Genomic DNA, 14,577 nt, shown 5'->3' with positions numbered 1-14,577 from the left:
AAACTCTGAGACAGGTACTCTACCTATTTCCATTTTATAGATAGGAAAACTGACTCTCAGAGAATTTAGGTAACCTACCTCAAATCATAGTCTAGTATGTTGCAGACTAGGATTCTAACCAGATTGTCAGACTCCAGAGTCTATGTTGTTGTCTTTCTTTAATTTTAAATAGACTTTATTGCTTAGAACAGTTTTAAAGTGACAGAAAAATTTAGAAGATTGTACAAAGCGTCCTCATATATTCTGTCCTTCCCATATACTCTGTACCCAGTTTCCCATTATTAACATCTTACATTAGTATGGTACATTTGTTACAATATTGATACATTATTATTAAATACAGTTCATACTTTATTCAGATTTCCTTCATTTTTACCTCAAGTCCCTTTTGTCTTCCAGGATCCCATCTAGGATATCACATTTCACACATTTCATTTAGTTATCATGTATCCTTTGGCTGCCTTTGGCTGTGATAATTTCTCAGACTTTTCTAGTTTTTGATGACCTTTACAGTTTTGAGGGGTACTGGTCACTACTGATCAGTGCTGATCTACTGTTGTGTAGAATGTCCCTCAATTGAGATTTGTCTGATGTTTTTCTCATGACTAGACTGAGGTTGTGGATTTGGGGAAGGCAGACCACAAGAGGTAGAGTGCCATTTTCGTTACATCCTAGAAGGGGAACACACTGTTTACATGACTGATCACTGTTGACGTTAACCATGGCTGGAGTAGTGTCTGTCAGGTTTCCACACTGTAAAAGCGGTCTTTCTCTGCGCCCCCTCCCACCCCTTTCCATATTATGCTCTTTGGAGGGAAGTCACTATGTGTGGCCCACACTTAAGGAATAGAGAGTTATGCCTCCCCTCCCTGAAAGTGGAGTAGAACCCATGTTCTTCTGACCACCATGTCATTTTTCACATCTTACAATGTTCTATCTAGATCAAACTTCTACTCTTCAGTTACCACCCCTTTTTCTGTTCCGCTTTATGGTAAAATTCCTCAAAAGGGCTGTTTACTCTCCATTTTCTCCATTCTCCCTTGAACCTGCTCCAATCAGGCCTTCACCCCCCACTGCACTGCTCCATTGAAATTCCTCTTGTCCAGAGTCACCATGGCTAAATCCGACAGTCAGTTCTCAGTCTTCATCTTATTTGACACAGCTGATCACTCCTTTCTCCTGAAAGCTTTACTTCCCTTCTAGAACATTACACTCTTTATTCTATTCTGTTCTTACAGGTTCCTCGTTCTCTCTCTCATCTCTTAGAATGCCCCTGGGATTAGTCCATGGACCTCTTCTCTTCTGTTTATCTACTGTACCCACTAATCCTGTCATTGCCATCTGTGTGCTAATAACTCCCAGATTTCTTGCCAGGGTCTCTCTCTTGAACATCAGCACCATCTACCTAGTCCATCTATTGGCCTACTTGACAGACATCTCCAACTTAACAGTCCAGAAGTACTGCCCTCCCCCAGAGTTTTTCCCCATCTTAGTTAATGGCAACCCCATCCTTCATTTTTTCAGGCCAAAATTATTAGTCTTCTGTGACTTCTTGCTTTCTCTCACAAACCACATCCTGTGTCTCAGCAAATGCTGTTCACTCTGCCTTCAGGATCTATTTAACAATCTGACCACTTCTTATCACTGTCACCACAGCCATCCTTGTCCAAACCACCATCAGATTCCACCTGGTTAATTTCAGCAGTGTTCTAACTGGGGTCCTTGCTACTGCATCTGCCCACCTCAAGTTTCTTTTCAACACTGCAGCCAGTGAGCCTGTTTAACATATGAAGCACCTTATACCATTATCCTATTCAGAACCATCCAGTAGCTTCCCATCTCACAGTAAACACCAAAGCCCTACATTGCTTTTCTCACTTCTTTCTTCTTCTTTGTTCAACTCCAGATAAATTGGCTTCCGTGGACATTCAAGGAATGTTTTTCCTGTAGGTAACCTTGAGGCTTACTTCTTCACATCATTCCTGATTTTGATTAACTATTACACACCCTAACTATGCTTTTAAAATTGATACCTCTGTGCTCCCTTATGCTCTTTCACTGCTTTATTTTTCTCTGTGTCACTTATCATTCCTCATATACTTTATATATATACATACGTCTATATTTCTTTGTTTATTGTCCATCTAGAAATAAGCTTCATGAGGGCAAGGATTTTTGTTTGCTTGTTTTCTGCTTATTCCTCTAGGATCTAATATGGTACCTGGTACAGAGAAGGTATGCACTAAATATCTGTTGACTGAATGAATTAATGAATGAACAGATGTCTGTTAAACATTCTTTTTGGGCAGAATCTTAGACAAAGTTTATACTAGATACAATGTCATGGCCCCTGCGTGCAAGAATTTTCCAATTTAACATAGGCAACAGAACAATAGAGATGCTATAAAGTTTAACAAGGGAAGGAAGTATGGGAAAATAGTACTGATGACTCCCTGAGTGTGGAATTGTACAGCTTCTGAGTTCCAGACTGAAAGACTGGTGTTGAGGGTGGACTGTTCTTCACTTGTCTCCCAGAAGTCATTAAAGTTTGATCCTTCCCTGGGTCTGGGATTGAGAGAGCAGGACAGATGGAAAGATCCCTGAAAAATCATGCGCAGGCCTTCCTGTTTATCAAATAGGAGTCCTACTCATGTAGGGGGTAAAAAGTACACATAAGCTTAAGTATGGACAAATATTATTTCTTGTAAAATGTATGACCTAGTGGGTGTTAATGCTATGGTCTGTAAGAGGAGTTGAGCTAAATTATGCTTTTGAGTTTTGTTTTACTTTTTTAGGAATTAAAAATATCTTTTAAATCCTCAAGTTTTTTTTTTTTTTTTTTTTTAATTGCCTAATTTGTTTGTGTGCTTTGTGGGGGAAAAAAAAAAGCCATCTTTTCCTCTTCCCATTTTGTTATCTCAAAACAAACTTTGCAAGAGCGCAGACAGTTTCCTAGGGGTTTTGGCATGTGGTTATATGCAAATACAAAGATTCCAAATAGGGTATGTTGCGTTATTCTAAAAAACCCCTTCATAGACATATTTGCATGTGGAGAGTGATTTCTACAGCTGAATTCCCCAGCGTTAGCACTCCTAGATAGTCCTGCCCTCTCAAAACAGAGCCCTGAGAACCTTTGAGCATTGAATGATTATTAAGCTGTCACTATTTTCAGATCAATTTATTTCTGGACTTCTCAGGTCAACTTTTTTGGCTTATATTATGCCAAGATGTCTTTCACACAAAAAAATTGCCTTCCAAAAAATGATTTTAAACTGTGTTTAAGTACAGCATATTTTTCCTGATTTATCTTTTCATGTAGAAGGCTCTTCACTTTTACAACACAACAGTCATTGGGAAGTTCACTCTTTGTTTAGGACTATTAATAAATAAAGATCTACATTCCGGCAGGAACAAGTAAGGAAGGACTAGAGAAAACTTTGCACGTTGAAGAATATAACAGGAATTAAGGGTTTGCATTCCTGTCGCATCATATGGAAGCTATTGTTTTACAGAATTTGATCTAAATGAATTATACATTTTATGGATGCTAAGAATACTCTTTTAGTGGTGTTTCTATTCCCGATGCATCATCATTGGAGAAAAGCTATTAAGATTGTACGGTGAATCACCAGTTAGGGAAAGAGAAAACATCTCATTTCCAGTCCTGGAAGCAACCCATGCTTTCAGGATCCATTTTCACTGAGCTGGGTCAGTTTCAGCACTGTCAACTATGTACTCTTGGAAAACGCCTTTGTCTAATCTAGCTTTCCTTAGACTTAGTGCAAACTCAGAAACCTTTGCCCCGGGGGTCAGTGTTAGGGAACTGTAAAAACCTCAGCTCATTTGGCATCTGTTCATTCACCCTGCAGCTAAATCTTAGAGATGTGCTCAAGGGAATCATGGCCTGTTGCAATTTTTTTGTTTTTCAACATACGTAGTGGATTTATTTTTATTTTTTTTATTTGTTTATTTTTTACATCTTTATTGGAGTATAATTGCTTTACAATGGTGTGTTAGTTTCTGCTTTATAACAAAGTAAATCAGTTATACATATACATGTGTCCCCATATCTCTTCCCTCCTGCATCTCCCTACCTACCACCCTCCCTATCCCACCCCTCTAGGTGGTCACAAAGCACCGAGCTGATCTCCCTGTGCTATGCGGCTGCTTCCCACTAGCTATCTACCTTACTTTTGGTAGTGTATATATGTCCATGCCTCTCTCTCGCCTTGTCACAGCTTACCCTTCCCCCTCCCCATATCCTCAAGTCCATTCTCTAGTAGGTCTGTGTCTTTATTCCTGTCTTACCCCTAGGTTCTTCATGACATTTTTTTTTCTTAAATTCCATATATATGTGTTAGCATACGGTATTTGTCTTTCTCTTTCTGACTTACTTCACTCTGTAAGACAGACTCTAGGTCTATCCACCCCATTACAAATAGCTCAATTTCTTTCTTTTTATGGCTGAATAATATTCCATTGTATATATGTGCCACATCTTCTTTATCCATTCATCCGATGATGGACACTTAGGTTGTTTCCATCTCTGGGCTATTGTAAATAGAGCTGCAATGAACATTGTGGTACATGACTCTTTTTGAATTATGGTTCTCTCAGGGTATATGCCCAGGAGTGGGATTGCTGGGTCATATGGTAGTTCTATTTTTAGTTTTTTAAGGAACCTCCATACTGTTCTCCACAGTGGCTGTATCAATTTACATTCCCACCAGTGGTGCAAGAGGGTTCCCTTTTCTCCACACCCTCTCCAGCATTTATTGTTTCTAGATTTTTTGATGATGCCCATTCTGACCGGTGTGAGATGATATCTCATTGTAGTTTTGATTTGCATTTCTCTAATGATTAATGATGTTGAGCATTCTTTCATGTGTTTGTTGGCAGTCTGCATATTTTCTTTGGAGAAATGTCTATTTAGATCTTCTGCCCATTTTTGGATTGGGTTGTTTGTTTTTTTGTTATTGAGCTGCATGAGCTGCTTATACATTTTGGAGATTAATCCTTTGTCTGTTGCTTCATTTGCAAATACTTTCTCTCATTCTGAGGGTTGTCTTTTGGTCTTGTTTATGGTTTCCTTTGCTGTGCAAAAGCTTTGAAGTTTCATTAGGTCCCATTTGTTTAGTTTTATTTCCATTTCTCTAGGAGGTGGGTCAAAAAGGATCTTGCTGTGATTTATGTCATAGAGTGTTCTGCCTATGTTTTCCTCTAGGAGTTTGATAATTTCTGGCCTTACATTTAGGTCTTTAATCCATTTTGAGCTTATTTTTGTGTATGGTGTTAGGGAGTGATCTAATCTCATACTTTTACATGTACCTGTCCAGTTTTCCCAGCACCACTTATTGAAGAGGCTGTCCTTTCTCCACTGTACATTCCTGCCTCCTTTATCAAAGATAAGGTGACCATATGTGCGTGGGTTTATCTCTGGGCTTTCTATTCTGTTTCATTGAACTATCTTTCTGTTTTTGTGCCAGTACCATACTGTCTTGATTACTGTAGCTTTGTAGTATAGTCTGAAGTCAGGGAGCCCGATTCCTCCAGCTCCATTTTTCATTCTCAAGATTGCTTTGGCTATTCGGGGTCTTTTGTGTTTCCATACAAATTGTGAAATTTTTTGTTCTAGTTCTGTGAAAAATGCCAGTGGCAGTTTGATAGGGATTGCATTGAACCTGTAGATTGCTTTGGGTAGTATAGTCATTTTCACAATGTTGATTCTTTCAATCCAAGAACATGGTATATCTCTCCATGTATTTGCATCATCTTTAATTTCTTTCATCAGTGTCTTATAATTTTCTGCATACAGGTCTTTTGTCTCCTTAGGTAGGTTTATTCCTAGATATTTTATTCTTTTTGTTGCAGTGGTAAATGGGAGTGTTTTCTTGATTTCACTTTCAGATTTTTCATCATTAGTGTATAGGAATGCCAGAGATTTCTGTGCATTAATTTTGTATCCTGCTACTTTACCAAATTCATTGATTAGCTCTAGTAGTTTTCTGGTAGCATCTTTAGGATTCTCTATGTATAGTATCATGTCATCTGCAAACAGTGACAGCTTTACTTCTTCTTTTCCAATTTGGATTCCTTTTATTTCCTTTTCTTCTCTGATTGCTGTGGCTAAAACTTCCAAATTGTTGAATAAGAGCGGTGAGAGTGGGCAACCTTGTCTTGTTCCTGATCTTAGTGGAAATGCTTTCAGTTTTTCACCATTGAGGATGATGTTGGCTGTGGGTTTGTCATATATGGCCTTTATTATGTTGAGGAAAGTTCCCTCTATGCCTACATTCTGCAGGGTTTTTATCATAAATGGGTGTTGGATTTGTCGAAAGCTTTCTCTGCATTTATTGAGATGATCATATGGTTCTTCTCCTTCAATTTGTTAATATGGTGTATCACATTGATTGATTTGCATATATTGAAGAATCCTTGCATTCCTGGAATGAACCCCACTTGGTCATGGTGTATGATCCGTTTAATGTGCTGTTGGATTCTGTTTGCTAGTATTTTGTTGAGGCTGTTGCACTTTTAAAAAGGAAATTCAGAAATTAATAAAAAGAAAAATGGGGAATAGAATTATGTCGGAAAGCTGACATCCCCTGGAACTTGAAAGGTTAACTCCAGATTTCCTTAATAGTTATAAACTGTTCCTTTCCTACTATGAGAATTGTGAGCCATGAAATGTTTATACCTTTTTATGTGCAAATACTGTATATGACACTCCTGCTGCTATTGCCGCCAGATGGATCTTCCAAAAACTAAAGCTTCCATCTTTGCATCACCTCCTCAGAAATCTTAGATTGGCCCCGTTTACTTTCAGGGAAAAATTTTAAGTTACACTGACACTCAGGGCCTCTGTCTGTCATTCAGCAGATACATATGGAACGTCTGCTATGTGCTGAGCACATTCCTATGCAGGTAACACGGAGACTTCATGGAGCTTGTTCACCTTTTCTTTAAGTTGAACCCTCTGCTCTAAGCATAGTGGTCTCTTCTTTGACCCCTCATGCCCTTTTCTTCATTTCTGGAGCAACTCTCCATCTGACAGGCTCTTCCCTCTTCCTTCATCTGACTGAAACCTTGCCCCAGCCCCCTGCTGTTGCAGAGTCAGCTGATGTCCCACTACCTCATGCTCCTTCCCGGGCTGTGGTAGCCCACACGGACTTCTTCTTTCTTCACCCCTGTTAAATTACATGCATGTCTTATCTCACAGAGTCAAAGTGGAAAGAAAACTGTTTTAATAAGGGGAAAAAAAAGTCCTGCTGTGTGTTACATAAATTGTTAATTTATATGGTACATTATGCCTCTATAAATGTTAGCCAGTTGATTTACTAACAAAGTAGAAATCCAAATTTTCCCTTTGCTGAAATTTGATATTTAGCATTCCCTTATTGGGACGTTCATTTGGAGACTGGGAAGTGTTTTAAAGACTGGAGGTGTTTTAAAGTCAGTGCTTATGTAATCAGCAGGCCAGCAAAGGGCAACTAAATTTAGTGTCTGTTTTAGGAGGGACTGTTTGTCGAAGGACATTAACTGATGAGAAGCTTGAGATTGCTCAGTGAGGCTGTGACTTGTCTGGAGTTGTTCTATAGGTTGGTGATAGATCCGCCACTAAACCCCCGTGTTCCTGCATATATCCAGGGGGCCACGGTGATGTCTGGACTGGTGACTTTTCTCATTAGAAGTCAGCATAGTCTGTGGGGCTCAGAGTTCATTCTTTTGTCTTGTTTTCTAATCGTAACTCGAGTGATTTTTTTTTCTCCCCAGGGTAGTATACCCTATCCAGTTATTTCTTAAGAATTGGCCTCTCTTTAGAAATACTCATAGTTTTAAACTTGGCTCAGGCTCCAGAAACCACCCCTCTAGGAAGCCTTCCATGATGCCCCATCTTTAGTTAGGGACCCTTCTTCGTGCTCCACTCACACGTGCTATGTGCAGTTACTGCACTGTTGCACACGGTAGATGCTCAACAAACGTTTGAATTACACTGATATACAGTATTTCCTCCAAGAGCTTTTAGAAAGAGTTAAAGGGTTCATAAAAATGTGCCTCAACCAAATAGGCAGATGACATCATCCAAAAATACTTTAAAATAGAGTTAGCGTGTTGTGCCAGCTATATTTGCTTTGAAGGTTCCCTTCTGTTTTTTTTTCAGTGCTACTCTATCTAAAACATATTGGCATTTGGACAGTCCTTGCCTCTTCATGAGACATCATCTCTACAAAGAGATGTAAAAGGAAGGTATTCTTGCCAGAACTTAAAATATGGAAGAAGGGCAAAAACGTTCCAACTTAATGAATGATATCATATATTTTGTAGTAACTGTTTTCCCCCTACAGCCTAAGCAGGCATTCAGATTGAATGTTTCAACTTTATCTTCCCTTGTTTCACATGTACTTACCAGAGCAGCCACTTCCTTTCACTCTTTTCGGGTATAAGATGTGACTGAAATAACAAAATACTCTGACTTCCCTGGTGGCGCAGTGGTTAAGAATCCACCTGCCAATGCAGGGGACACGGGTTCAAGCCCTGGTCCAGGAAGATCCCACATGCCACGGAGCAACTAAGCCCGTGCGCCACGACTACTGAGCCTGCACTCTAGAGCCCACGAGCCACAACTACTGAGCCCGCGTGTCACAACCGCTGAAGCCTGTGCTCTAGAGCCTGTGCTCCCTAACAAGAGAAGCTACCGCAATAAGAATCCTGCGCACCGCAACGAAGAGTAGCCCCCGCTCGCTGCAGCTATAGAAAGCCCACGCACAGCAGTGAAGACCCAACACGGCCCAAAATAAATAAATAAATAAATAAATATTTTAAAAATAAAACATTCAAGATAAAAAACTTTGTATGTATTAGGTTAGACTAAGTTATACTGCAGTAAAAAACAAAACGAAAAAAAAACCCACCACTAAATCTCAGTGGTTAGCATAACAGAAACTTACTTTTGACTCATGGGAAGAGCACTGAGAGTCCAGGGCAGCTGATCTCCATGTGGTGGTCCAGCATCTTGGGGCACCTCCATCTTGACATGTGCTTCTACCATTGCTGTGACAGGGATGGGAGCCTGGTGAACTGCACCCTAGCTCTTCAGCGTTTCTGGCTGGAAGAGACACGTAGGTGTAACCAACCTAGAGCAAGAAAATATCATCCTCTCTGATGGGGTAGAGGACTAGAAATATTGGTGGGTACTAACAATGTCTACCAAGTCCAGTTTTTTGCTCCGAAATAGGGGCAATAATGGTATCATATTGTGATCCCTTTCAGCTTTTAGGATTTACTTACAGTCTCAGCAGGAACATAAAACTGAAGGAAATTGAATAGTCCAGCAAACCCTTGTAGGACTGAAAATATGGGGGCAAGGGCTGCCATATTAAACAGAAGACATTTGCCTTTCTGATATCTTTGTTCAAAGACTGTAACTGGTGTAGTAGTTCCTTAAGAAATTTTTAAAACCTGTGGAGTCTGAAACAGACTGAACAAAAGATAGTTCCCTAGGGCTTATTGCTCTTCTCAGAGCTGAGAACCTGTTTGTCTTATAAAAGGACATCAGCCTTTGGAGAACATCATTGTTGGCAAAGTGAGCCCTTCCATGAGGTTACCTTGATTCCTCTTGGAGGTCAGCTTCCATATTTGTGTGTGGTAGAGGGAGAGGGGCCGATTCCCACAACCAGTGACAGTGATGTGTTGCAGGTCCCCACAACCACTCTCAGGTGACAGTTGGATTTTATCTATAGATCTGTATCTGGCTGCCTGAAATTTTAAGACTCTGGAGGATAAAGGTATGAGGGGATGCTGCCATCACCATCACCAGCCCTAAAACACATTGCTAATTTCAGTACTCAGGATGGCTGGCCTAATCCGGGAGTACTGTCCCAGGGACAAGAAAGCTATTCTTTCCATCTGTCATCTGCTTGCTTTCTTCCTCCTTTGCCTTAAAATACACTTTAAAATTTGGGAGTTATGCAGAAAGGCCGTGTAATATCTTACCTGAAGAATCCTATTATCTCAGGGTGCCAAATCAACTATACTCCAATAAAAATTGTTTAAAAAGTCATATACTTCCAGTACAGCTTTAAGGTATTTAAAGGACCCTAAATAAGTCATATACACTGTTTTCGAGTAATTAAAATCCTGTTATCCCAGTAGAACATTTCCCTGACCCTACCCAGATAATAACTTTTAATTGCTCAAAAATGTTCAGCAAAGACAGTCTAGAACAAAAAAAAATTTTTTTAACATCCTTATTGTAGTATAATTGCTTTACAATGGTGTGTTAGTTTCTGCTTTATAACAAAGTGAATCAGTTATACATATACGTATGTCCCCATATCTCTTGCATCTCCCTCCTTCCCACCCTCCCTATCCCACCCCTCTAGGTGGTCACAAAGCACTGAGCTGATCTCCCTGTGCTATGCGGCTGCTTCCCACTAGCTATCTATTTTACGTAGAACAAAAATTTTAAACAGCGTTTCATATAAGCTTCAACAAATGAACCTAACTATATTATCAGTGAGTAACCACACTGAAGAGAATGAGAGAGAAAAGAACTAACCTAAGTAACCTTGGAAAACAGGCTCTTCCCAGAATATCCTTAGCCTGAGGACAAAGACAAGTGTGCACAAATGCTGTAATTTGATTAGTTAATGTGTTCCTCACAGGGCTACAGGTTAGCCATTCTGAAAGTACTTTATGTACGTAGTAGAACTGAACAAACAAGCAAATATATTGTGGATAATGAGAGCAAAGTTTCTCACTGTGTGAGAATGAAGTTATATAAGTGAGAAAGGTCTAAAATGTGCCACATGTTAAAAATCATGGTTTTTAACTTGTGTACAGACAGAAATACAGATGCATGGGTGAGAGCACATACATATATTTCCCACCTCTGTCTGCTTGAAAGACCTGGCAGCAGTGAGCACATCTAACATCTAAGTTCTTGCTTTTTAAACACCATTATCCAATAAAAGGAATCAGGACTCCTTGGAAAAGTAATTATATCAAGGGCTGGGGCAGGGGGAATACAAAATGAGCCTAGAGCATCTTGTAAAGCCAGAACAATAAGAAAGTGTTCCCAAAATGGTAGGGCTTGTCAAAAGAATGCAGGAGCAGCCTGAATGGACAAAGCTGGAGCAATTTTAGCAACAAAATAAATAATGATACTATTGGATTTTAACCTGTAGAGTAAAATAAATATCCATGAGTCCACACTGATATAAATAAATTAATTACCTAAATAAATGGGGAAGAAGAGATAATACTTTTTTACAGAAGAATTGGAGTTAACGAACATAGAAGGAAAAAGGGAAAATTGAAAAATACCATTAAGCAAACCCCACAGTAATAATTATGATAAACAAGAACCATAGATAGATGCAGATATTTTTAGGCAAAATCTGAGAAGAAGGTTGCTTCCATAGTCTCAGAGTATCTCCCCCAACATAGTTATTAGTTAAAAATAATTAATAATAATTTTATAGTGGAGAAACCTGCAGACATCACCTTAACCAAGGGATCAAGGTTAACATCACCAGTGATAAGACATGGACATCATGAACCTCTTGATATTATGCACCGAGAAGGATACAACAGCATTTCACTGTCCTTAAAGATAAGGAAAAACTGAGGAACATTAGATTAGTGGAGATTAAGGAGAAGGAACAAGTAATTGCAATGTGAGAAACTGGATAGGCTCTTAGAACAGAAAAAAGACATCAGTAGAAAAACAGGTGAAATTAGAATAAGGTCTTCAGTTTAGTAATCTCTGGGTCTGATCTTTGTACCATGGTTACGTAAGATGTTAACATTAGGGGAAGTTGGGTGAGAAATACATGCTAAAATTAGTTCAAAATAAAAATATAAATAAAATGCAACAGAACATATAAGGTACACACAAAGAAACAGGGATTCCAATAGAAGTAAACTATTCTTTGGTTCTTCCTATTACAATTTCCACAGCGGAGCGACTTTCAAGCAGCTGGCTGGATGTTCGTCACATTGAAAAATATGTAGACCAGGGTAAAAGTGGAACAAGAGAATTACTTTGGTCCTGGGCACAGAAAAACAAGACTATTGGTGACCTTTTACAGATTCTCCAGGAGATGGGGCATCATCGAGCTATCCATTTAATTGCAACTTATGGTAAGCATTGATTCTAACGATACGGCTCTTACTCAATTTTATATGAATTGTAACTTGTAAATATTGTATTTTATCTAAGACATTGACTGGTCATGCTGTGTGTCAGTGATTCCTTACCTGTGACTTTTATCTGAAGCGGGGTTTGCAGCTTCACACTTTTGTGTCTGACACTTTCTTTTCTTATTGCCTAACTTATACAACACATTCCCTTCTACCACTTTATAGTTTGGTTTTTAAAAAATATTTATTTACAAGCTACGCTTCTTAAAATGTTTCATTCTCACTTAGTTAAGAGAATCAGCTCTCTGTCCAAAACTCTGACTCTCTGAGTCATAAACATGACCAGAACCACAATATGAGTAAAATACAAATAATGCTATAATTTGTTTTACCGTGTGATTAGAAGTTAAAAATAATTGGGTTTCCCCCCCGTATTTTAGTGCAGATGATACCTCCAAAATAACCCTGGGATTTCTCTATTGTCTTCACTGCTGTTTTCATGCCATGGCTTTCTAACTTCTAACCTGTTTACTGTCCGTTTCACAGTGGCTTGATTCTTCCCTCTCTTTGTCTTCTCTTTCTGATGCTGTGTCATGCGTTACATTTATAGTAACCTGATAAATAAAGCTCATGAAGTTTTCTCTGTTCACTCTTTGTCAGTAAAATAATCTCCCAATGTCACCTGTTCTGTTTATTCCACTTTAGATTCATTGACTTCAACAAGAATGATCTTGAGTGATCTTGGGTCTTATGTTATAGATTCAGGGCTCTTAGGTTGGAAACTCCTTTAAATCAGCAGGCTTATTCTTTGGCTATTTCATCCAGGCATATTTTTAGTTCTGTGTATTTACACACATGCTCTTTGATAATATATTTTGTCCACTCAAGCCACTGCCTCATCACCTAAAGAAGCTTTGCACACACAAGAAGAAATCCCAAGAGGTTTGTACCAGAAAACTGTAGCTTCAGAATGACTTATTTTATAGGTTTTTCACATTAATAAGGTATTAGACAGTTCCCAATAGGCTTCCACCATGATATTATCTGTATAACTTGGCTAATCCCTTTTTTCTGTTGCACACTATTTCTTCACTTAGGTTTTTTTTTCTTAATGTTTATTTATTTATTTATTTTGGCCACTCCGGGTCTTAGTTGCAGCACGTGAGTTCTTCACGGCAGCATGTGGCTCTTTAGTTGTAGCATGTGGACTTCTTAGTTGCAGCATTCGGACTCTTAGTTGTGGCATGTGAACTCTTACTTGCGGCATGCGAGCTCATAGTTGCAGCATGTATGCAGGATCTAGTTCCCCAACCAGGGATCGAACCCCGGCCCCCTGCATTGGGAGTGCAGAGTCTTACCCACTAGACCACCAGGGAAGTCCCTTCACTTAGTTTTATACAGCAGAATGTTTCACTCTGAAGCTGACTGATCAGGTGAAATGCAGTGAGTCTCTGGGAGCTGTAAATGTAATGCCTTTTCATTATCTGAGCCTTTTCCAGCTACTGAAACCACCCACGTGACTTGTTGTTCACAGTATAAACTCACACCAATTTGATAGGGCACGGGTATATTTTATACTTCAGTGTTCTGGAATAGATTTCAGGGTGTCTTTTCACACTCTATGTTGTTTATTTATGCAGCAGGGAATTATATGGACAAAAATTCCACATCCTTGGTTGACTCCTAGTCTGTTGCACATGGGAAATTAATTTAATTTTTACAATGTGGGATTAGTTGATTTGTGGAAAGGCAATCAATTACTGCCCTAATACCAGGAGATAGATACATCTGAGATGAAAAGGAGGTTAGTGCTTTGTTCTGAATCCTTTGCTAAGGAAAATAGCATTATTTATTTGCAGTTTGTTGAATTAATGCTTTGAATTATGATCTTAAAAACATTAATTGTATAGCTCGTTGAAAGCAGCCACACGATGATTCATTGGAAACATTTAAATGTAACCTGCTGCACAGGTGTTTTCTATGAGAGCAGCTCACTGAAGTCAGGAGTTGGAGCTCCTAATTGAAATGCATAAAGATTTAGTCTTTCTTTGTTGCTACCATGAACAGAGTTATCACTTATCTAAATAATCTGTTTTTGCCTAGCTTTCCTTAAAATTGTTCCATTTGGTGGGATGGTTTCACCTTAATCACCTTAGCCAAGCCATTCTGAATCTCCCATTTTATATGACAGTGAAGTATTGTCTCTCTTTTTATGTGCAGCAAAAGGACAATGGCTTTTAGTGCCCTTGCAGCCCCCAAACTTCAAATTTTGTTCTACACAACAATACCTTATTCAGGATGTTTGCTATTTCTTGCCTAATTGCCCTCGCTGGAACCTCTAGTATAATGTTGAATAGAAGTGGCAAGACCAACACATTCTTTTCTTGTTCCTGATCTAAGGAGAAAACATTCAGTCTTTCACCATTATGTATG

General features: G+C 39.0%; 1 protein-coding gene across 1 annotated transcript in view; it reads left to right on the top strand.

Moving 5' to 3' along the window:
* IRAK3 (interleukin 1 receptor associated kinase 3) overlaps positions 1 to 14,577 on the top strand; it is a 50,372-nt gene that overhangs the window by 4,205 nt on the left and 31,590 nt on the right. The window contains exon 2 of the mRNA XM_060165497.1: positions 11,962 to 12,144. Within this exon, the coding sequence (XP_060021480.1) occupies positions 11,962 to 12,144 (183 nt within the window). The remainder of the gene's footprint in view (positions 1 to 11,961; positions 12,145 to 14,577) is intronic.

Source organism: Lagenorhynchus albirostris, chromosome 11 (assembly GCF_949774975.1).
Source record: "Lagenorhynchus albirostris chromosome 11, mLagAlb1.1, whole genome shotgun sequence".
Taxonomy (NCBI): domain Eukaryota; kingdom Metazoa; phylum Chordata; class Mammalia; order Artiodactyla; family Delphinidae; genus Lagenorhynchus; species Lagenorhynchus albirostris.
The sequence above is the reverse complement of the archived record's forward strand: the minus strand, read 5'-3'. Positions and strand labels throughout refer to the sequence as shown.